Below are 23,398 nucleotides of genomic sequence, written 5' to 3'. Positions count from 1 at the left end.
TATCACTTGTAAGGATACTCCAATTTTGTTTAATTATATGTTTAATTTTATTAGCTTCGGAGGTATAAGGTGTAACAAAATACACTAGATTTTTACTTTCTTTATTTTTTACTTTGGACATCAACAAGTCATTTCGATTTAGACTTAACTTTCTGATGTGAAAATAGCTTCTTTTTTGTATCCTCTATTTATGAATCTTTGTTCCATTTCTTGTGCATGATGGTCGAAATGAACGTCATCACATATTCTCCTCAGTCGCTGAAATTGACTGTATGGAATGGTTTTTTAAAAGCCATGGAGGGTGGTGGCTATCATCTCTCAAGATTGTATTTCGGTCAGTCGGTTTTCTATAAATTACAGTATGAAGATCTTTTTCATCTTTATAGATTTTTAAATCAAGAAAAGTAATTTCTGTTGCAGCAAATTCTAAACTCAAATTAAGATTTGCATTTGTGTTGTTTAGATAACCATGAAATTGAGTTAATTCATCATCTGATCCAGACCAAAATAGCAGCACATCATCTATATAGCGTCCTCACCATACTATTTATTTTATTTTTTATCAAGGAACCTATTGTAATCAGAAAAAACAAATCTCTCTTCCCAAAAGCCCAAATATAAACTAGAGCTGCGAGCAGCTATAAAGGGCCCTCGCAGCCCGGGCCACGTTGGGGTCCTTGCACGTTGGGGTACTTGCACGTTGGGGTACTGGCACATTGGGGTACTGGCATATTGGAAGCAAAATTTCTTTGAAAATGGCATAATAAACGTTTACATGAAGAATATTTTTTTGCCAGTGTGTGTATCAAGCTCAACGGGTTTTGGTGATTGTTAAGACCTGCAAAAATCAGCGTCCTTTTTTATTTTTAGGCAATGAGTTGCCCTGATTGGTATTTTTTTGTAAAAGTGTATATACACATCATCGCTCGTTGTACTCATTGCACAATGTTACTTTTATTGTCCAAAGGGGCAATCAAAAATGAATAAAACAAAATGGAAACGTACATACGTTTGGATCGGTGTGAAGCCAGTGAACAATTTGAGTGGTGGAAACTAAAAGAATATTCATAAATGACTTAGTTATCACACTTAGAATGAGTGTACATTTTTTGTACAAAATACCGTATGTGGGGTATTTTTTTTTTTTTTTTTTATGCCTCAAGGGCTAGGTGGCGCTGTATTTATAACTGAATGTTGTCATCGAGATACCTTCAGGCCTTGATTATAAGCATACATGTCAAGTGTGGGATTTTTTTTGGAGCATGTACCGTGGAGTTATTAAGCATATCCTTCATTCACGATATTGCTTTTAATGTCCACAGAGGCTATCAAAAATAAATAAAAATATATATATGTTTGGATAAGTCTGATGCCAGTGAACATTTTGAGTGGTGGAAACTAAAAGAATATTCATAAATGACTTCGTTATCACACTTAGAATGAGTGTACATTTTTTGTACAAAATACCGTATGTGGGGTATTTTTTTTTCATGCCTCAAGGGCTAGGTGGCGCTGTATTTATAACTGAATGTTGTCATAGAGATACCTTCAGGCCTTGATTATAAACATACATGTCAAGTTTGGGATTTTTTGGAGCATGTACCGGGGAGTTATCAAGCATATCCTTTTTCATTGCGAAACACACATTTTGATGCCCCGCCCTCATCATATAGTATTTCGAAAAGTCAAAATTTTTCCCCCTGTCGTTGGCTCAGGTCTTGACATGGTCCAGGCCAAGTCTTAACTCAGTCGGATGAAACGTGTAGGAGAAGTGGGCAAAAGTCTGCCCCCTGTGAATGTGCAAAAATCGTCAAAAATGGGACATTCAAAAATTCGTAGCTCACTTCCTGTTCATTTTAGCATATGGGTACAAGAGACTTTTTTGTAGGTCTTGAGCTCCCTCATACACCTAAAAATATTCGTCGTTCTTGCTTAAACGTACAACCGGGGCTGCTTCGTTAAAAATTTCGAGGGGGTGCTATTGAGTCATTTTTTTAAAAATAGCACAATCAACAATAAAATATTGCTCATTTTACCAGGCCAGATGTGTGTGCCAAGTTTCAGGAGTTTCTGTGCATGTTTAGACCCTCAAAACTGGCGTTGTTTTCTTGGCTAACAGCGCTTAGCCACGCCCACAGCAATTCGCGAAAACTCACAAACTTCGTGTTGTGACATCATGAAGGCCGAAACCCTCATCTGAGCAAATATGAGGTAGGTCCAGTTAACGTGTTTGGAGAAAAACGTAGAAGAAAATTCGTAAGAAAAAAAATTGCCACTAGGTGGCGCGATCAGTTAGATGAAATATAAGTTCATAGATGTCTTTAGGGCTGGACTCTCATCAAATGTGTGAAATTTTGAGAAGATAGGATCATCTCGGTCAATGCAGCTTTTATTTTCACGAAAAATCTTCAGACTTTGCGTCACCGTAGAGGCCACGCCCTTTGGCGAAAAGTTACAATATTCGGTGTGGGGCATAATCAACATCTTAAGGCTTTTCTGACCAATTTTCAAATGGATCCCTTCAACAAGCTCAGCACAGTAGCTAAAAACGTAAAGTATGACATTTATTGTAACCACTAGGTGGCGCTATATGTATAACTGAATTTTATCATATAGATGTTTTCAGGCCGTGACTATTACGTTGCCTGAGAAGTTTGAGATTTTTTGGAGCTTGAACATGGGAGTTATTAAGCATTTGCTCTTTCTGGACAAATGAAATTTTAAAGGCAATATTTGATGCCCCGCCCCCGTCATATAGTATTTCAAAAAGGCAAGATGTTTTGCCCAGTTGTTCTCTCAGGTCTTGAGATGATAAATGCCAAGTTTGAAGTCAATTGGATGAAAAATGTTTGCAAAGGGGGAAAAAGCATGACCACAGTGAATGTGCCAAAATAGGCCAAAATTGGACATAAAAAAATTCATAGCTCACTTCCTATACATTTTAGCTACATGGTCCCAATAGACTTTTTTTTGCGTCTCGGGGTACTACACGTGCCTGCCAATTTTTGTTGCTCTAGCTCAAACGTGCCGGGCTTGGTTTTTATTTTTCTACGCTAGGGGGCGCTATCGAGTCGCATTGTTATGACGACTTAATAATATCAAATTTTTCGCCGGGCCTGAGGAGTGTGCAAAGTTCGGTGAGTTTTCGTGAATGTTTAGGTACCCAAAATCGCGATCGTTTGCGGAGAATAATAATAATAATAATAATAATAATAATAATTTTTACAAAAACAATAGGGACCTCGCAGCGGTCGCTGCTCGGGCCCTAATTAGTGTAATTGGGTGCAAAGCAAGCTCCCATTTCTGTGCCTTTCTGTTGTTTGTACATTTGATAAAGAAACAGGAAAACATTGTTGTATAAAGTCCACTTTGTTAGTTCCACGATAAATCCAGCAGGTGGCATTTGTTCAGAAGATCTTCTTTCTCAATAATGTGCAAGGGCTGTTAGTCCCTCTTCATGTGCAATATTGGTATAGAGTCAAAATCCATAGTGACCAAATATCCAGAGCCAATGTTCATTATTTCTTTATTTGTAATCAACTGGCCATGTTGTAATAAAGGCCTTTGAGCACCAAAGAGACATTTTTTTCAACAAATCCAGGACATCCTAGAAGCACTCCTGCTTGTTCTCTTATTGTTTACATTAAACCATCTTTCAGTGCAGTATTCATACTCGTAAAATTTTTCCCGGTTACACAAGATATTTTTGTATGAAATATAGGTAGCCAGGCTCAACAGAGGTTTTCCAACTGATCTATTCAATACTCTCCTAAATAAAAGGCCCAATAAATAAACTTTATATAATGCACAAGTGTCGTGTTTGAGGCATATAGAGATTTCAATCTGTAAGCTCCATCGATGCACCAGCATTGGAGAGAGTGTCGTTACGCTGCTCTCGCTGTCTGATACTCAAAACCGATATATATTTTTACGTTTTCAGTGGGCGTAACAAATGTTTGCAGAAGCAATGGTGCATATACAAGCAATAAAAATAGTTAAAAAGAACACTGGATGATAGCTGTTAGCTGATGTGTGGCTAGTGTTAATGCTACATGGGCTATTTTTAGACCTGGCACTGTTGGTTGGCTGGCATGTTTTCAATCGGTTCTTTACTGATGGGACACATGCGAACCAAACTGCTTAAACGAGTTTGAAAAGCCATTCCACCTTCAGTGTTTCTGTGTGCGTGGAGCACTGTGGCAGTCACGTTTGTGGTGTCGGCTCGCATGGCAGTGAGTAGCAGTGTTGTCACTAACACGTTAATGTAACCTGATTATTTTCTTTCAATAACGAGCAATCTAACGCGTTCATTTTTCCAAACCAGTAATCTGATTAAAGTTACTTTCCTAAGTGTCTCTACGTTATTTTTTTATAATGTATGTAGAATTCAAAATGTCCATTTCGAGGAGAAAATGTTTCTCTTGCGTTTGGGAGTGACGTCACATCGCATGTCACGTTTTCTCAGCTGAAAGACGCAACGGGTCACGTGTTCCAACATGTGTGAGCACTGAGCCGCAGTGCTAGCAGTGGAAGTCGAAGAAGCAGCTTGGACAGCCACAAACTGATGCATTTGCTCATTGGAAATAAAGCCATTACTTCGTATTTATGTCCAGTAAAGATTAACTCATTCACTGCCAGTCATTATAGAAAATTTTTACATTTCCAATACTCACGTGATATTACATTCAATAATTATATATAAACCGAATCTACCAAATAACAGAATAGACTCCCTACTTTTTGTCCCGTCCCGTTCTTTTATAATTGACAGCAGAAAAATGTAGGTTTGCCAAAATACAGCCATTTCTCCCATGGACTCTGAAACTGTGTTTATTTCCTATAAAATGGGGCAATGATGTCATCTACCGGTGGTTGGGCATCAGTAAAGTTGTTTCCAAGTTTGATATTTACAGTGGAGCATGCTCAGATTCGCCCCCATTTAGCACCGCTCTAAAAAATACAATTGACAAGTATACTTGTCAAAGGCAGTGAATGAGTTAAAAAACCCTTTCAGTGCGTTGGAAACTTTGCGCTGGTAAAAAAATATATGTGCGAATACATGGAAAAAGTTTTACCGTGACCGGTAACTCACCATCTAGTTGGCTTGAGTTTGTGATGCTAACTGGCCGCGAAGCTAACGAACGAGACGGCGTGCGCGTCGCTCTCGGGCAGCGGAGTACACATGCACATTTGGGTTATTCAAACCTGCTAGTAAAGTCTACAAGCAATCGTGGCATTTTGTCGCTCTTCTGATTGAACAATCAAAGACATTAAGTGAAGACATTTGGGCCATTCCAATACTTTTGGAGGGAACTGTATGTTTGGTCTATTTTGAGGTGTGACGCTTTACACTGCTCTAAGCACAAAAAAAAAAAAAAAAAAGCAATTTTTTTTCCCCACTTGGTAACAGTCTGAGAAATTCCTCACATTCTAGCATTTATAGGGGTTGGAACATTTAATTATTTAAATAATGTCACACTTCCTTGAGCTGTGTTTGTTAGCCAGAAAGTTTATTGCAATTATTTGTGTAGCATTCAAAGATGTCCCTTAATTCCAAATTTTAAGGTTGTCAAGGGTTTTTGCGTCGACAGTCTGAATTTGAATTACTCTGATCATGAATGGAAATCTATGTGATGGATAAGCCATTTTAGCCCAGATGCTGACACAAATTTTGTTAAATTGTGGCGACAGAAGTAGCAAAGCAGGATATTACTGCAACTTTGCATTTTCAATCATCAACAAGGCAATCCAGAATCACACATCAACCAACATCTGGAGTAACGTTTAAAAACAAATTGCTTTTGGCACAACAGTGATCGCCAGGTGTAAAAACCTCTGTCCTGGTATTGCCGGCAGTATCTTGCAGATTTGAAGGAATATCGCGCCTTACTGCTATGATACTGCATCTGAAGAGGGAGAAATGTTGACTTTGTCTATTCTTTTCACATCTGTATATACCAACTGACAAAAGATGGTAGTTGGGGTGGGGGTGTATGTTAGTCCTTACTGTCAGAATAAAGGGGCTGTCAGAAACACACCAGATTTAAAATTTCTGTATTTCTGCATCTCTGCATCTCTCAGACAATGCTTGCTTATTTACTGTTAAAACTAAACATTGTTCTGTGAATTCTGTCAGTTTTACTAGCTTGTTGCTGGTAGGGCTGCACAATATATCGAAAATATCGCCATACTGTCCCATGCAATATGCATATCACAAAGACATGCAATAAGTTTCATATGGAATTTTATACTTTTATCTGAATTTGGCCAGTCAGCCGCTAACTAAAATGTGCGCCGCCATCAAATAGTCCAACATTATTGAGAGGTAATTACAATTAATTAACTAAGATTATGTTGAGTTTGCTTATTTTGCTGCATGAAAACATGTAATTTCATTAGATGAGAATTTCATTTCTTTAGGTACATGTTAAATATGGCAATAATATCTATCACTATATTCAGCAACTATATCGCATGATTTTCCAATATTGTGCAGCCCTAGTTGCTGGTGTCATTCTGTCTTTAAATATAAATGGGCTGATGTTGGAGTTCTTTACAAAGACTGATAGTTATTTTTTCCCCCCTCATAAGATTCACCTGGATGGGATGGTGGCCGCAGCAACGGATTTGTGAACGGCTACCACGACAACCGCACAAATGGGGGATTTGGAGGACGTGGACCACCTCGTCATGATCGAGGTGGGTGTAGTTCCTTTTAATCAGCCATTGCTAAATGCAGATGGGGAAACCCCATCTTGCCCTAGAAAATGTCTCACTATAGGTCAGATGCATATGGATGAGTGTTCACAGTTCAGTTCAGAATCATCGCATACATATCCGATTTAGATCCACATACGAAAGAGTCCCAGATCGGATAAAAAAAATCGGATTTATACAGTTCACACTGCACTCTAAAGTGGCTTACCTTAACCGGAATCCCACATCGCAAAATAGCCAAAGGTCCAATCATAGTAGTAAATCCTTGTTGTGGGAACTGAAAATGAGTTCCCATGACTAGTAGATCATTTCATTCATGGAAGATGAAGAACAACTTTTGCCGGAAGTGCAAGGATTTACAGTGTCGGTATTTCTTTTTCATTTTGCATTTTAAAGGTTAATATTAAATCTACCAAGTGTTAAGTGTATGGGGGTGAAATATCTTATGAGATGTAATTCTCTCCCCCGTCACAAAAGTCAACCTCTATTTGACCTTAATTTACATATTGCGGGGGATCATGGAACATATCACCGGAGAAAGTGAGAGAACGCTGTTAATACCAATTAGTAGTTAGACTAAAATTTAAACCAAAGCTATTACAGGATGTTGCTTGTTTGAAACCAGAATTCAGGAAATTGCTGGAACTCTTTGCAAATGGATTCATTTCTGCTCCCTTCTAGGATTTGGTGGTTACGAGAACAAAGATGGCAACTGGGGTGGACAGTCCAGAGACAACACCTACAACAGCTTTGGAGGACGTAATGACAGGTCAAAGTCTGCCTTCTTTAACGACCGTGGAGCAGGCTCAAGGGGAAGGTGAGACTCCCAGTTTTTGATAAAGGCTGAACAATTAATTGCATTTGCAATATAATCATGATTTGATAAGATGCAAAATCTACAATTTAAGTGATCATTAAAATGCACAGCAGAGAGGAAGAGCAGTCGATCGACATAGCTGTAGCTAAAGCCTGGACCCGTAGATGCGATCTCATTTTGATATTTTTTTGCCACACAAGGTTGAAACAAGACGTGTGTGTTGTGAATTTTTTTTCAATACATTTTAAAATGTTTTTTTCTATAATAGAGCTGAACCGTTGATTGTAATTACAGTCTTCCCTCGCTATAACGCAGTTCACTTTTCGCGGTCTCGCTGTATCGCGGATTTTTTTTTAAGTACAAGTTTGCATATTTTTTTACAGTAATATACCCATTTTATAAAATTTATGAAGGTTTGAACATTATCAATTACATGGGAGAACATGTAAATGCCTCAATGAGAAGAGTATAAGAGTTGTAAAACATAAAGCTAACTGCTTCGCGGATTTCATTTATTGCGGGTATTTTTTGGAACCTAACCCCAACGGAAAACGAGGGAACACTGTAATTCCTTATTGGGTAAAAAGTCATTAAAAACGACCTAGAAAACACAATCGCATATGATAATTGGGGGGGGGGGGGGGGGGGGGGGGTAATTACATTGATTTTCATAATCGTTCAGTCCTATATTCTGCCTGTTGGGTCTGTTTATAATATCTACAGTGATGTATTTGATCTGGCACTATGCAACTTGAAAATCAAATAAAACCTCAAATAAACGTAATTTAACGCACTAATACATATGCTTTTTTTATTTTTGTTTTAAAACGTAGGTTAGATTTTTCTAAATGAAGGCTTTGTTGTCCATAAAGATGACGAGTACCGTAATTTCCGGACTATAGAGTGCACCTGATTATAAGCCGCACCCAGTACATTTCTAAAGGAAAAAGCATTTTGTACATCCATAAGCCGCACCTGACTATAAGCCGCATGTGCCCACATTGAAACATGAGATATTTACAAAAAAAAGACGGTATACAGAGAGTTTTCAAAGGTTTAATAATATACCTTAGCTTTTCGTTCCAAACAGTGCCTGTGACGCAGCAGTAACACAGCAGCAATACGGTAGTAACACAGCACTAACGGGGTCTGTGAGGGTCTGTTCATACTAATTTTATTCATGCACAAAGCGCGAAGTTACATTAAACTTGCGTCTTCCTCGACACATATATTCCACCTGTCTCACGCTTACCTTTTCTGCTCAAGCGCCCCTGGCGGGCGTCAGAAAAAATGCGTAAATTAGCTGCATCATTGTATAAGCCGCAGGGTTGAAAGCGTGTGACAAAAGCCGCGGCCTATAGTCGGGAAATTACGGTAAATCTGCTATTATAAAGGCCTATGTGCCACAATTAAACAACCTTACTGTATTTTCTTTGTATTTGAGTGAACAGTTGAGCGTAGTATTCAGGTGTTCTTTGTATTCAGGTACGAACGCGGTGGCTTTTCTGGCGGAGGAAATAGTCGGTGGGCGGAGGAATCCAGAGACGAAGATTGGTCCAAGCCTACTGCTCCGAATGAGCGTCTTGAACAGTAAGCCACACATGAATTTGCGTGTCAAACAACCTGCTGTCAAGTTGGTTCTACTCTATGCTCATTTTAAACGTGCTAATCTCATTTTCTAGTGAGCTCTTCTCCGGCAGCAACACGGGGATTAACTTTGAGAAGTATGATGATATTCCGGTGGAGGCCACTGGAAGCAACTGCCCACCCCACATTGACAGCGTGAGTTTGTCATCGATGGTCAAGTCAGTCAAGTTATCACTTAACTGACTGGATTCAATACTTGTAGTTCCATGATGTGGACATGGGGGAGATCATCATGGGCAACATCACTCTGAGTCGTTACACGCGTCCCACTCCTGTCCAGAAGCATGCCATTCCCATTATAAAGTCCAAGAGAGACCTCATGGCATGTGCGCAGACTGGTAAGATTTGTTCAACTCGTACAGAAAGAAATGACTGGATTATTCAACCCAGTTTTTGATATATTTTTCTGTGTGGTTTATTTTAGGATCTGGAAAGACTGCTGCTTTCCTGCTACCCGTGTTAAGTCAAATATACACAGATGGGCCAGGAGATGCTCTGCAGGCTGCCAAGAATAGTGGACAGGTAATCCCCGTAGAAAACTTATCTTTGTTTCTAGCTTTGAATGATGTATTCTATCTAATGAGGCATGTATGAACCCAATAGGAGAATGGAAGATACGGGCGCCGTAAGCAGTACCCATTCTCCCTCGTCCTTGCTCCTACCAGAGAGCTGGCACTGCAAATCTATGATGAGGCCAGAAAGGTGACTTCATACGCATGGCACTGTCTGCTGCCATCATAAAGCAATTTGCAATACATTGTGCAGCTGTAAGTAATTACAATCATAACAATAATGAGAATGTGTTTCCGGGTCCTGCTCCAGTTTGCCTATCGCTCACGCGTGCGCCCGTGTGTGGTATACGGTGGTGCCGACATTGGCCAGCAGATCAGAGAATTGGAGAGAGGCTGCCACTTGCTGGTTGCCACTCCGGGCCGCCTGGTAGACATGATGGAGAGAGGCAAGATCGGTCTTGACTACTGCAAGTCAGTATATCATAGTGCAGTTTGACCTGGAAGGAGTCCTGGGATGTGTTTAAAGCAAGATGTGTGTTTTTATTTTTGAATGAAATGCGAAGATACTTGGTGCTGGATGAAGCTGACCGCATGTTGGACATGGGCTTTGAGCCACAGATAAGACGCATTGTGGAGCAAGACACCATGCCACCTAAAGGCATCCGTCAGACCATGATGTTTAGCGCTACCTTCCCCAAGGAGATCCAGGTCTGTATAAGACATTACCTCATAGGGCTGGGTGATTATGGAAGAAATACTGTAATTAATATTCATATAATGGTAATACTGTGAAGTTACAGTATCTATTCTATTGTAACATATTGTATGTTCATTGTTATGGTGGAAACAGTTGCAGCTATGAATCAAAATCAGTGCCATGGTCTTGTTGGTTGCCTTTGTCACAAAATATAAATGATCCGTAACATTACAGTAGTAAGCTCTAAAAACTGACTGAAGTGTCCATAAACATCTTAACGCATTCACAAAGAAGGCAGAAATAATTGTCACATGCTTGCTGCAAACACAGGTGCATTCAAGAGACTTTCGGGCTTTGGTTTTAAAAATTGGAAATTCTAAGCTCCAACCCCCTAAATTTGTGTGAATATTTGAAAAACCTTTCCTGGTGAAGTTTTGTGCAAATCAGGAAAAAATTATGAATTTGAAGTTTTTCCTCAGAAGACACCCAAAGAGCATTTATTTTTTTTAATCTATTCTTAAAATCAAAACTATTAAACTCTGAACTGTAAGATGGACTGTTAAATGCCTTTGGACCGTCAAGCTGCATGTTAAATTGTCTGCTTTTTGGAGTCTGAGGAAACTATTGATTATACTCCTAAATTAAGGCAACACCCCGCGCGCCATGGTCATTGATAACTGCTATGTTCTGCACAAAGGCTACTGCTGTACGGAAGTCTTCTCGTTGCAGCCTGTGATGATCATGTCAAACATTTTACGAATACGCTCAGTCAGGCCCAAATCTGTCCCCATAACTGCTTTGGCCATTTCAGAACCTGTTTGGCACAGTCGTTTTTCTTGGATTCTAAGTTTTGTTTTTTTGTTTTTTGTTTTTAAATGATTGTAAGAAGCCAAAATTTGAAACCAATTAAATTTGAATTGCCCAGCCCTGTTACCTCAAACATTACAGAAGTCCTAATGACGACTGGGCATTCTTTTGTTTAGATCCTGGCACGTGATTTCCTTGAGGACTACATTTTCCTGGCAGTCGGTCGCGTTGGGTCCACCTCGGAAAACATTACCCAGAAGGTGGTCTGGGTGGAGGAGACCGACAAGAGGTCCTTCCTCTTGGACCTGCTCAATGCAACAGGTGTGAGGACCAACATATGCTTTTTTTGTTTTGTTTTTCCTCTCACAGGTCTAAATTCTTAGTTTTCTTTGTGGTGCCCCCATGCCTAGCTAAACAACTGCAGTCCAATTTGTTCAGTGTTTAGTAGGCTGTTTGCATAACTTCTGAACGCTGTATACCACGCAGGCTCACATTTTGGCCTGGTTTTGGTTTTTATCTTAGTTATTCCCAATGAGGTTCAGGAAAGTGGGACCGATGCCCCAGAAAAGACAGGTGAGTGTGAATACAAAAAAAAACAAAACATCACATCCCACAGCTCACTCATACCCCCCACCCCCCACCCCCCCTTTTCCCCTCCCTGTCCCTTTGCTCCCCAGCCAGTATGCTGCTCAATTTGTATTTCCACAGCTTGGATGAGCGCTGAGATGTTTAAAATGGTTTTCTGCTTGGTGTTTCATGCCAGTTATTAGGACTGACACGGTCCCGTTAAATTTGCTCATGTTTGAGAAATGACGAAGTGGAGCGTTGATTTTTGTTCTCCCTTCTGGTGCAATGGAGGTTAGCTGTAAATGATGTGGAATGACCTTTCCTTCCTTTCCATCAACCCCTCTGCCATTGTACTTAAAGATTTTACACTGAAAGCCACTGCTGCCCATTTACAGTATTTTTTTTTCTTGTCTTTTTACTCAAATAAATGCAAATGAATGGCAGTACAACGTAAAGCTAGTGCATATTCCTTTTATCATTTTCAACATATCATTTGATTTCCTTTTGTCATTACCTAGAAGAACGTACTTTCCGAATTAAAGGTTGCTGCATTTTTCCCATCCTCTAAAACCTGCTGCTTTAAATGTGATAGTTTATATATGAATGATGAGCCTTCATGCCGCCAATAGATTTACTATCAGTCTTCCCATATCTGACATTATGAAATTCCCAAACATGCCACAGCGGTTCAATGAAACTGTCCAGTTTCGGAAGTCATTTGCACAGTTTGGTGGGAAGCTTGAATGATGTTACCTTTTACCAAAACTGTCCGCATGCCAAGAGTGTATGAAGCTTAAGAATAACACTTACAAGAGTGACTATTGCTGACCAGTGGATTCTGACAGTGTGGAGCAGTGTCCACAAAGCTGCTATTACCAAAGGGATTTTGAAAGGCTGCACTTCTGCATGTTGAAGATGGCTCAAGCTCATCAGTTGAATTTGCCTTGTTGGTGTAACTGATGCCAGTGACAACAAGAGACGGAACATGTTTACGAAGGAGTTTTGAGGCTGTTGAAGGAGGGCTTTAGGTTTAGTACACAGGAGGAGGAAGGTAATGATGGTGATTAGGGGATTTTCTGGGAGACTAGTAGGGATTTCCCGATCCCGATCACGTAATTGGAAACCGAGTCCCAATTACGTCATTTTCAGCTGATCGGTATCGGGAGAAAATGATCGGGGTTTTCATTTTTGGCAATTTTATTTTATTATTATTATGATTATTATGATTATTATTTTAGGGGATACAAAACAACAAAATCATCCAGCCGTAAACATATTGCCAAACAAAACATTTTATTTATTTTTATTAGGGATGTTCGATGCCACTTTTTTTCAGACCGATACTCAGACCCTCAGTACTCACCGATACCAAGTGATACCAGTAGTACATTTTGACAAATAAAAATAAAAAAATCACTAAACGATATTTTTAAACAAATATATTTCGTTTACTTTTGACAAAAAAAACAGCGAGTCACTCTTCAATAGTCTTAACGCTCAAATTAAAACACAAAAAATGCTCTTTTGGTTTAAGAGTCACAATTTTGAAGTATTTCCAAACCGGTGAAGTTTTGGTGAAAAACTGCTGCAAGCTAGCGCCAGTTACAGGCAAGGAGGACTCGCTTAACGTCTTCCACCTCTGCCATTGGTCGCTTGTACTCGTCTGCGTCACGAGTACTTGAAAAAAGGCTGGTATCATACTCGCCCATCCCTAATATTTATTCATTATTATGTGCACTTCTGATGGCACCCCCCCAAAATTACTGGGATGGTTTTGTTCAAATAAAAAAATAAATAAAAAATTGGAAGCACTCACCCCCCCTTAATAATTTGCCGAGGAATCGGATCGGGACTCGGTATCGGCAGATCTTCAAAATCAGGTGACTTGGACTCGGTGCAAAGAAATGTGATCGGGACAACCCTAGACTAGTGACGACTGTGTAACTAGCAGTGTTCAGACAGTTTGTTTGTTTTTTTGTTTGTTTTTTTGTTTTGTTTTTTGTAGCGTTTGTATAAGGTAAAACAAACAAACCTAAATATACCTTGTAACGTGGATAGCTGTGGCCAATATATGTACCTGTTGCGTTGCGGCTTTTAATCAGGTGTGATTTGTAGTCCGGAAATTACGTTTGTTCGTATAACTACTCGAGTCTCCTTTCCCAGCAAAAATGCAACGAATGAGTAAATTGCTTTCTTTCTCCTCCGTCTTTACAGGCAAAGACTCTCTGACTCTTGTGTTTGTGGAGACCAAGAAAGGTGCAGATGCTTTGGAGGATTTCCTCTATCATGAGGGCTACGCCTGCACCAGCATCCACGGTGATCGGTCCCAGAGAGACCGCGAGGAAGCTCTGCACCAGTTCCGCTCAGGGCGCTGCCCAATCTTGGTGGCCACAGCTGTAAGAAATTCACAACAGAATGTGTGTGCTCAATGTGATGTAGATACAAAATGGTGATCTTGGTTTACTAGGTGGCTGCGAGGGGTCTGGACATCTCTAACGTGAAGCATGTCATTAACTTTGACCTGCCCAGTGACATTGAAGAATACGTTCACCGTATTGGCCGTACGGGACGTGTGGGCAACCTTGGTATGAATTTTCTGTTTATTCTATACATGTACTGTCTTGAGAATTTTTGGACTCGAATCAGAGCAAATCTTAAACTGTTGTGGTTATTGTCAGATTTGAATATAATGGGATCTCGGTATGTCTGAGCATGTACAGTATGTGGCCAGTATAGTGTAGAGGTGCACTGCTTTGGAGTGGGGTTGATCCCTGTGAGTGGGAGTAGTTAGCCAGCTAATGAGTTTGGTTTGAAGTTGCTTGGTTTGAATAAGTTTGGTTTAAAGCCACTGTTACTATTGCCGCTTTTCCATCGTGCCCGCACGGCCTGGTACCACATCACACACAACCACACCAGACCGCAACCGCCGGTTTTCCATTACAACTGGCGTGAGAAGGGGGCAGCAACATTTGAAGCATCCACGCCAAGCTTGCACTCCCGCATTGCGTGCGGATCTGAGATAACATTTCCCAAGTGGGAAGTCGCGTTAACATTGAACCATATTTACAATTTAACTCATTTGCTCCCAATAACGTGTAAATACGTTTTTTTTTTTAAAGTAAGTGTCCCAAAGACGTATTTATACGTGTGTTTTTTTGTTTGTTTGTTTTTTAATGCTAGAGCATACAGAAGGCTTTGATGCAGCCTCTCAACTGCAAAGAACGGTTGCAGAAATGGTAGTTATTACACAAACGGCCAGCAGATATCAACCAGGGCCATGTAGAAAAAAATCGCAATTTACAATTTTGAATAGATTTGTGAAAAGTGATGAAACTGAGCTCTCTTCTAATGCTAATTGCTGTAAAATGGAAACGGATAGAAACATACCTTTTTTTCTTGATGAAAGAAGAGACTTTAATCTTTCTTTTGATAGGTTCCATGCTTTTATAGCAATAGAACACAATATTCTGTGGGCCTTGCAAAATCAGTCAAAATCCAGTAAAACAGCCGGGAGCGAACGGGACTGCTTCTGTGAAAATGGCTGGGAGTGAATGAGTTTATATAGACCACCATGGATGAAATATTGCGATTCACGACCGGCTCGCGAAGACGGCTATTTCTCAATGGAGAGGTCTGCCGCTGGAGCTCTCATTCAAGTGAATAGGAACACACCACCTGCCTTGAGATGTTTTTTTAAAACCACAAACATTACATATCCATCCACAAGTAACTTTTAAATTGTAAATATAGTTCAGAGTTGTTGTAAACATTATATATTTATTATATATAATGTATTTTTCAGGACCGGCTCGCGACGCTATTTGTGAATGGAAGAGCTGCCGCTGGAGCTCTCAAGTGAATAGGAACACACGACCAGCCTCATAATTTTTCTTAAAACCACAAACATTACAAGTCCATCCACAAGTACCTTTTAAATTATGTAGTTAAGCGTTGTTGTAAAACAGTATTATGTTTATTGTATATACTGTACTTTTATGACTTTGGCGAAGACCGGCGGGCGCTTCTGCCTTTCTCACTTACAACAAAGAAATGGGCGTGTGCCACGGCGTTGCTGTCGGCCAATCAGACGACAGCTGACGTCACGGCCCCGCTCGTCCCCCGACGACCGGCGCTGCAGAACCGCTGTCGAAAGGGTTCTAAGAGACAGTAATTGTGTTGAACTTGTATTGAAACAGCGCAATGACAAATAGGGATAGACGACTAGCACATCTTCAAATATGGAAGGGGAAATCATTCAACACGTGAGAGCACATCATGGAGAAATAAATGGCGCTGGGCACAAATTGACGCAACCAGGTACCAGGTACATTTTTAGTTACCGATTTGTACAATAGTTGCAGCCTTAGTACACACTAACATGTATTGCTTTGCTTGCACATCAATGTTGTATGTTCCTTAATATTTGCATTGGCTTGTTTTCACACAGGTCTGGCCACGTCGTTCTTTAACGACAAAAACAGCAACATAACCAAAGACTTGTTGGACATTTTGGTGGAGGCAAAGCAGGAGGTCCCCTCCTGGCTTGAGAGCTTGGCCTACGAGCACCAGCACAAGGGCAGCAGTCGCGGCCGCTCTAAGAGGTAACTCACACAGATCTGACCGTAGAAAAATGACAACTCCCCCCCCCCCCCTAAAAAAAAAGTATTTCGCATATTGTAAGGCCCTGGAAAGAGAGGTTGATATTTATTTTTTTTATAGTTGCATAAAGGTCAGTCACACAGTTTTGGGTTTAAACATGGACTTTTTATTTTTGTTATTCAGATTTAAATAATTTGGAATGAAGATTTGATCACCTGTTTACTTGTGGCATGACCCATTCCAATTTGCTGTTTACATGCTCCTCTCTGTTAATCAGATCAACTCCACGGCAGCCGTGGGACATGCAAACATAGATCACGTAATTTATCATGATTCATGTTTCATTCAACATGTGGCACAGTAGTTGTGATAGTTTAACACTTTTGTTGAAGCAACATCTTCATAAAACGAAGTTCCAAGTACTTAAAAACAAGTTCTACCCTCGCCGATGAGCTCTTGGCAAGAAGCCGTCATTTTAATGTGCAGAAACGACGACGTCATGACGCATCTACGTGAAGGCAGAGCATGCGCATACCATTCCGATTGAGGCGTTTTCATTCTGTTTGGCATTTTCATTCTCTTTGGCCGTTGGGTTTCATTCCAATCGGAATACGTGGCTCCATATAAACCCAGCTACTCTGGAAATCCAACTGTCACATGTAAAGCCCTTTTCACACTGCATTCTGCATGAAAGAGTTGACGCGGCGAGACAGAATTTCTGGTTGCCAGTGTGCCGATATTTGGAAGTGCGGTCGTAGCAGCCTGCCAGGAATTAAAAAAAGAGATTTTGCCGCTGGTTAGACCACACCTTGACAAGCTGTATTGTTAATTGTTGCAAAAAGAACAGCCCTGTGTCATTTTAAGGAGATGACAAGCAGCAAGAAAAACTAATAGCTTGGCGGGAACTTGGATAGTGTCATCATGCCGTTTCTTGTTAAGGAGGTTGCCAAAATAACACATCACTCCGCCTGCTCCTCTCCAGGTGGACGCACTTGTTCCTCAGCAACACTCCATTCCATGGTCCCTGCCCCTCACCGCATACACAATGAACCTGCTAAATGCAGTGTGAAAAGGGCCTAAAGAGGCCTCTCCTAACTACATCCAATTCGCCGTCTTCCACTGTCTAAATCTTTGTCTGTACCATTTTCTTCAATCGCTGGTTTTCCACAATTTACTGTTTTTTTTTGTTGGGTGAAATTGTTTTGATTAAACAAAGATAATTGCTCTTCTTTCATGAAAGATGACAGAAATAAGAGCATTTACTTTGAGAAGCTGAAATCAGTTAAACAAGGTCTCTAAACAATAATTGTAAATTAACTCATTCACTGCCAGCCATTTTAGAAAATTTCAAAATTTTCACCACCCACACGATATTACGTTCAATAACTATATATAAACCGAATCTACCAAATAACAGAATAGACTCCCTCCTTTTTGCCTCGTCCCGTTCTTTTCTAAGTGACAGTAGAGAAATGTAGATTTGCCAAAAATACAAACCCTTTCTCCCATGGACTCTGAAACTGTGTTTATTTCGTATAAAATGGGGCAATGATGTCATCTACCAGTGGTTGGGCATCAGTAAAGTTGTTTCCAAGTTTGACATTTACAGTGGAGCATAATCAGATTCTCCCCCATTTATCCCCGCTCTAAAAAATATAATTGACAAGTATACTTGTCAAAGGCAGTGAATGAGCTTAAAAAAAAAAAAAGTTTATCCTTTAAGTCAAATTAACTTTTGACACTTCTAATCCATAGCAGGTTCTCTGGTGGTTTTGGTGCCCGAGACTACCGACAGACACCGGGAGGATCTGGAGGTTTCGGTGGCAACCGCACAGGCCGAAACTCTGGCGGACACGGAGGGAACCGTGGCTTTGGTGGAGGTTGGTCATATGCCTCGTTTGTTTTTCCGCAATATATTTTAATGGCCACTCCTACTACTTGATTTGTGCACAAAATCCCATTTAAACATTTTTTTTTTCCTAGTATAACAATTTATTGTGATGGTCAACAATTGTGCTTTACTAGCTGATGTAAATTTTTTGTGGCGTCGTCCTCCAGGTGGATTTGGAGGCAACTTCTATGGCGATGGCTACGGTGGAAACTACAGCCACTCAGGAAGTGTGGACTGGTGGGGCAACTAGTCGCCAAAGGAGTAGGTTGCCATGCCACCCTGATGGGAAACCACATGTTTAGAAACAAACAACGCCAGACCATAACAACTCCCCTGTGTAGCTTCACTGACACAGTACATTAGCCCGACTAGTTCTCAGCCGGGCGCTTGACTCAAAACAATCACATGAGCGCAGCGTGACGCTAAGCGTATGCGCATGTGCACTACAGCGGTGAGCGCTCCTCTTGAGTGAGCATGGATGTTGACATATGCACAGTTATTATTAGAAGAAGTGTTTTTGGGGAGAAGAAACCCCCCCACCAAAAAAAAAAAAAATTGGCAAACCAACAACCGGAGGATCACTTAGATTTAACCTGTTTCGATTCATAAAGGCAGAGAACATTAATATACATGTTCTTAGTTCACCAGTTGGGAAAATGGCCAAGAGCTCTAATTTTAGAGACTGTTTAGTTTGGTGGCAGGTGTTAGAAAGTTTAAAAATAAGACAAAACAAGCTCGTATGTAATCAAACCTTGGCAAAAACTGAAGTGTTGTGGCTCTTTGAGTCACAATTCCATTTGAACCTCAAATTTTCTACCAAACAGCTGACGGGCCCACTGTGCCGCTCTGAATGATCCGCATTTTAAGTTCTTTTTTGCTCACTCTATCCTGAACTGGCTCCTTTTTCAGTTTAACGTGAAAGCAATGGTTGTTCTTGGAAATAACCATGACATCCAGTTCAGTGCCAACAATGGCTGATGATTAAACAAACTTGTTACTCCATTTTGTTTTCCTTCTTATTTCAATTGACTTGACAGTGTTACGGCAGCTACCATGTTACCGAGCGCTAGCTACAGAAAGTGGGCGATGTTTTTGTTCACTTTTTTTTTTTTTTTTTTTTATGTACAAAATTGTAGAGGGAAAAATAACTGAGTCGTTTTTTGTTTTGTTTTGCGTTTGCATCTAAACAAACAAACAAAAAAAGCCTGCATAAATTGTAAAAGTGGGCTGCATTAAAGGACCACCGTATCGGGAGGGCAAATATTGCTGCGTCGACCCGATCTCGCACCGCGACGGTCCGCATGTGCAAGTGTTATGTTTTTTGGTCAAGGTGAAAGGTCACGTGAGTCGCAGGCTTAACAAACATTTTCTCTTTTTCAAGCTGCGTTTTTTGGGTGGGTGGTGGTTCGTCACTTTAAAGCAGGGGTTGGCCATCTCATCGGGGAAACAGTTTACAAGTGAATTAGTTGTTCAATCAGCTCCTCAAATTTTTCTTAAGATAAGAAAAATGATCCCCACCCCTGCTTTAAAATATGAACTGAGGGTTAGCAATTCAACCAGGAAGTGAAGAGGCGGGGCTAAGTGGAACATGGCGCAGTTGTCATTGGTGTAACCACTGGATGGGGGAGGGGTTCCTGACTCGCCCATGGGAGGGGGGGGGGGGTCATTTAAAGTACTGTCTGCAACGGTCACACATCAGCACGTGTGCCGATGCTTGGATTCTCTCATCAGGTGTGTTGTGCCTTGAAAACGTTTTTTTAATAAAACTATTAATGCGAATTAAAGCAGATGCACTGATCGCGTTGAGAAGCCGAGGTTGAATGGTGCTACTTGACTTCGCCGCGTCCAGTGCGTTCGTGTGCGTGTACCCGTCAAGTTTTACGAACATTCTTTTTATTGCACATCCAGAGTTTTATATACATGTCTGGCTTATGTGTCCTTAGACTTCCAAATTTGCCGTGTGAGGAGATTGTTGGGAGTTTGAAAATAAACGCAGCTTGTTTACAAAGGGGATGGGTTCTCAACGTTAAAAACCGGGATTTATTTGGGACCAGGGAGGGGGGGGGTATTTAGCAGTTGATGGGTGGGGAATTTAGCCATTTGCACAGATTTCTAGAGTCTACTTTTGCTGCTAGTTTTTGTGTAATTTATTAAGCATTTTTGACAAATATTTATTTTTGTAAGCCTCAAAAGTGATTCTTTGAAAGTTTCAGAAAACTTGACCAAAAGACAGTACTAAATATAAAAAAAAAACACTGGCACTTGAATGTTGAATGTCACCTGTATGCGTGAAATTTCTATTTTCCGGGTAGTGTGAGCTTTTTAATGTTCAAGAAACATCGGACTCAGTACCTACTTGATGATAAAATCCACAGCTGTGTTCAGGGCCTCTGCGGGGCCAGTCATCTGATTTATTGAAATTCTTTTGATTGGTCTGCAAAAAAACAATATTGCAAATAGAATTGAAGGAAAAAAAACAAAAACAAAACATGCCAAGGTTTGGAATCAAGCTATCAAAGAGCAAACCTATTTCCTAAGCGTTAGCGTTGAAAGTGTTCTGAAACTCCTGTGCGCATAACTTGATTTGGTCCGATTATTTTTCTCCAGTGAATGTCTGGCACATGGCAATCCTAAAAGAAACGAACATGTGGTTTATTGTCATTGTTGTATTAGCATTATATATTACTGCTCTTCAGTTCTCGTGGAGGTTGAACACGTCGAGCCCGGAAGCTTCCGGTCGCGGTTCCGCTGTCAACTGTAGAACTGCAGAGCTCTTTAGATGTAGACTTTGCTTTCTGTATTAGCTTCCAGGCTAATGCGCAGCTTGGGAAATAACTGCTGCACATTTGTAAGATTTTATCAGAATAAATATGTTTGAATGCAAAAGTTCTGGAAAGCAAACTCCAGCATGTTTACTGTAGTAGTAAGAGGGAGTGAGAGATGCCTGTAGCAATGCCACCCCATGCCTATGGGGGCAGCACACTTTCTAAATTGTTATTGATTTGGATGGGCTTTTTTTTTTTTTTTCTTTTGAAGAAATTATATAAAGATTTCATTTGTAATTGCTTCTGTGTCTGTGGACTTATTTCCAGAAAAGTCAATTTCACCACAATTACCCATGTCACAAACTTGTCGAGTACTTAAAGCTGCTCAATGCAGGTAATTGACTTGAATGGCTGTACCGTGGGCGAGTGGTTAGCACGTCCGCCTCCCAGTTCTGAGGACTCCGGTTCGAGTCCAGGCTCCGGCCTTCCTGGGTGGAGTTTGCATGTTCTCCCCGTGCCCACGTGGGTCTTCTCCGGGTACTCCGGTCTCCTCCCACATTCCAAAGATATGCATGGTAGGTTGATTGGGCGCTCCGAATTGTCCCTAGGTGTGCTTGTAAGTGTGGATGGTTGTTTGTCTCTGTGTGCACTGTGATTGGCTGGCAACCAGTCCAGGGTGTCCCCCGCCTACTGCCCAGAGCCAGCTGATAGAGGCGCCAGCACCCCCCCCCGCGACCAATGTGAGGAATAAGCGGTCAAGAAAATGGATGAATGGATGGCTGTACAGCTGAAAAACTGCACATGCCTTTCTACACGTACACACTACACATGACATGAAATCTGCAGACAGGGTCGGAAATTTGAGAACTTGGTTAGACCTAGAGGCTTGCAGGAGTACCTGTTGTGAACAGCTGGAGTTTTAATCTGTTTAGAAGAGGTTTTAGTCATAAATGGTCAAATAAACAGGGCTATTTGATAACCTCTTGAATGTTGCCAACTTCACTACTTGCCTCTAATACTCTTAATCCCCCCCCCCACCCCCCCCAAAAAAAACAAACAAACAAACCCTGTATTGGCACTTGAAAATGTTCGCTTTGTTCTCGTTTACTGCAAAACTGTTTATGTACAACACTTTGTATACAGCAATGCCTGTTCTTTAAAGCGCTTTTTAAATAAAGTTGAGTTGAGGATGCAATAGAGAAAACATGGTGAGACTTTAAAGGGATTGCACCCACCCCCCAAAAAAATAAAAATAAAATAAAATTAAACAAATTGACAGTATGTTCTTCTATGCAGCTCCACTAGTCTAATATAGTATTCTGTTTGAATGCGTGTGAGTGGAATATGTTAAGCAGCAGAATCCAGCAGTTTTTATGCATCTCGGGGGACATTTTGCCACTGAAGATGACATCAATGTTGCTCAGGTCTCAAGTAACAACCAATCACAGCTCAGCTGCAGAAAAGAGCTGAACTGTGATTGGTCGTTGCCTGACCCCTGAGTAACTGTGATGTCATCTTCAGTCAAGTGGCAAAATGGCTGCTCCCTGAGATGGATAAAAATGGCTGTATTATATGCTTCATAACCAATATTACACAAATGTAAAATTAATCAGAATGTCACGTTTAGACTAGTGAGGTCACATATAACATTTTTAAGAAATGTTTCAGGTTTGATTTTCACTGTAAATACAGTTGCTGATGTCAACAGTCCAGAGGAGAAGAAACAGATCGAAGCAGTTTAGAACAGTTAAAAAAAAGAAAAAAAAATTACATTTGAATATAAATATTTGAAACAAATAAAGACTTGGTGTTAAAAAATAAAAGTGAAAAGCATTAAAGTCAATGAAATGGCATGAACACTGTCCTGCCCTTGTCCTAGTTGTCTTGTTTATTCCCGTGGGAAAGCACATGAGCAAAGTGAGGCTCAAAGCTTAAATCCCCCTCAGCTGACCTGCATTTGCCTTTGCAATGATGGAGCTGCTGGAGCTTTTTAGGCAGCACAATCATGCCATGTTAGACAGAGTACATCCACTTCTTTTTACACCCTGCTTGCCCCAATTTTGGAAGCTTTATTGGTGTCACACTGGATGGAGGGGAGTGCGAGTGGAGAGGTGACATGGCACGTAATGCTCAGAAATGCATTTACCTACATTACCAGTGACACCCATTAAAATTGGATTGGGAAATATTTGGTGTCACTTGGAGAAAATAATTTAAAGCAACGAAAACAATATGTTTAAAGCATAGGTGTCAAACTCCAAGGCCTGATGGGGCAGAGCTGGCCTGCTGTATCACCTTTTTTTTTTTTTTTTTGACCCATAATGCGAATCAAATGTGTGAAGCGTGTATATATAGCGATATGATATCCTTTAATTCACC

At 40.6% G+C, this 23,398-nt stretch overlaps 1 protein-coding gene across 5 annotated transcripts in view; it reads left to right on the top strand.

Annotated features, from left to right (window-relative positions):
• ddx3xa (DEAD-box helicase 3 X-linked a) overlaps positions 1-21,316 on the top strand; it is a 28,812-nt gene extending 7,496 nt beyond the window's left edge. For 2 of the 5 annotated variants that reach the window (XM_077535803.1, XM_077535799.1), the window contains 16 exons: positions 6,592-6,699; positions 7,399-7,534; positions 9,020-9,124; positions 9,217-9,316; positions 9,384-9,519; positions 9,606-9,703; positions 9,785-9,883; positions 10,004-10,164; positions 10,257-10,401; positions 11,374-11,518; positions 11,720-11,770; positions 13,979-14,160; positions 14,232-14,349; positions 16,212-16,365; positions 18,119-18,243; positions 18,422-21,316. In XM_077535803.1, coding sequence (XP_077391929.1) covers positions 6,592-6,699; positions 7,399-7,534; positions 9,020-9,124; positions 9,217-9,316; positions 9,384-9,519; positions 9,606-9,703; positions 9,785-9,883; positions 10,004-10,164; positions 10,257-10,401; positions 11,374-11,518; positions 11,720-11,770; positions 13,979-14,160; positions 14,232-14,349; positions 16,212-16,365; positions 18,119-18,243; positions 18,422-18,504 — 1,946 coding nt within the window. In that variant the 3' untranslated portion in view covers positions 18,505-21,316. The remainder of the gene's footprint in view (positions 1-6,591; positions 6,700-7,398; positions 7,535-9,019; positions 9,125-9,216; positions 9,317-9,383; positions 9,520-9,605; positions 9,704-9,784; positions 9,884-10,003; positions 10,165-10,256; positions 10,402-11,373; positions 11,519-11,719; positions 11,771-13,978; positions 14,161-14,231; positions 14,350-16,211; positions 16,366-18,118; positions 18,244-18,421) is intronic. The other 3 variants (XM_077535800.1, XM_077535802.1, XM_077535801.1) reach the window with 3 other exon arrangements.
• Positions 21,317-23,398: the final 2,082 nt, after the last annotated feature.

This window comes from Festucalex cinctus, chromosome 11 (assembly GCF_051991245.1).
Source record: "Festucalex cinctus isolate MCC-2025b chromosome 11, RoL_Fcin_1.0, whole genome shotgun sequence".
NCBI lineage: Eukaryota > Metazoa > Chordata > Actinopteri > Syngnathiformes > Syngnathidae > Festucalex > Festucalex cinctus.
Note: the sequence above shows the minus strand (reverse complement) of the source record. Positions and strands in the feature narration are given on the sequence as shown.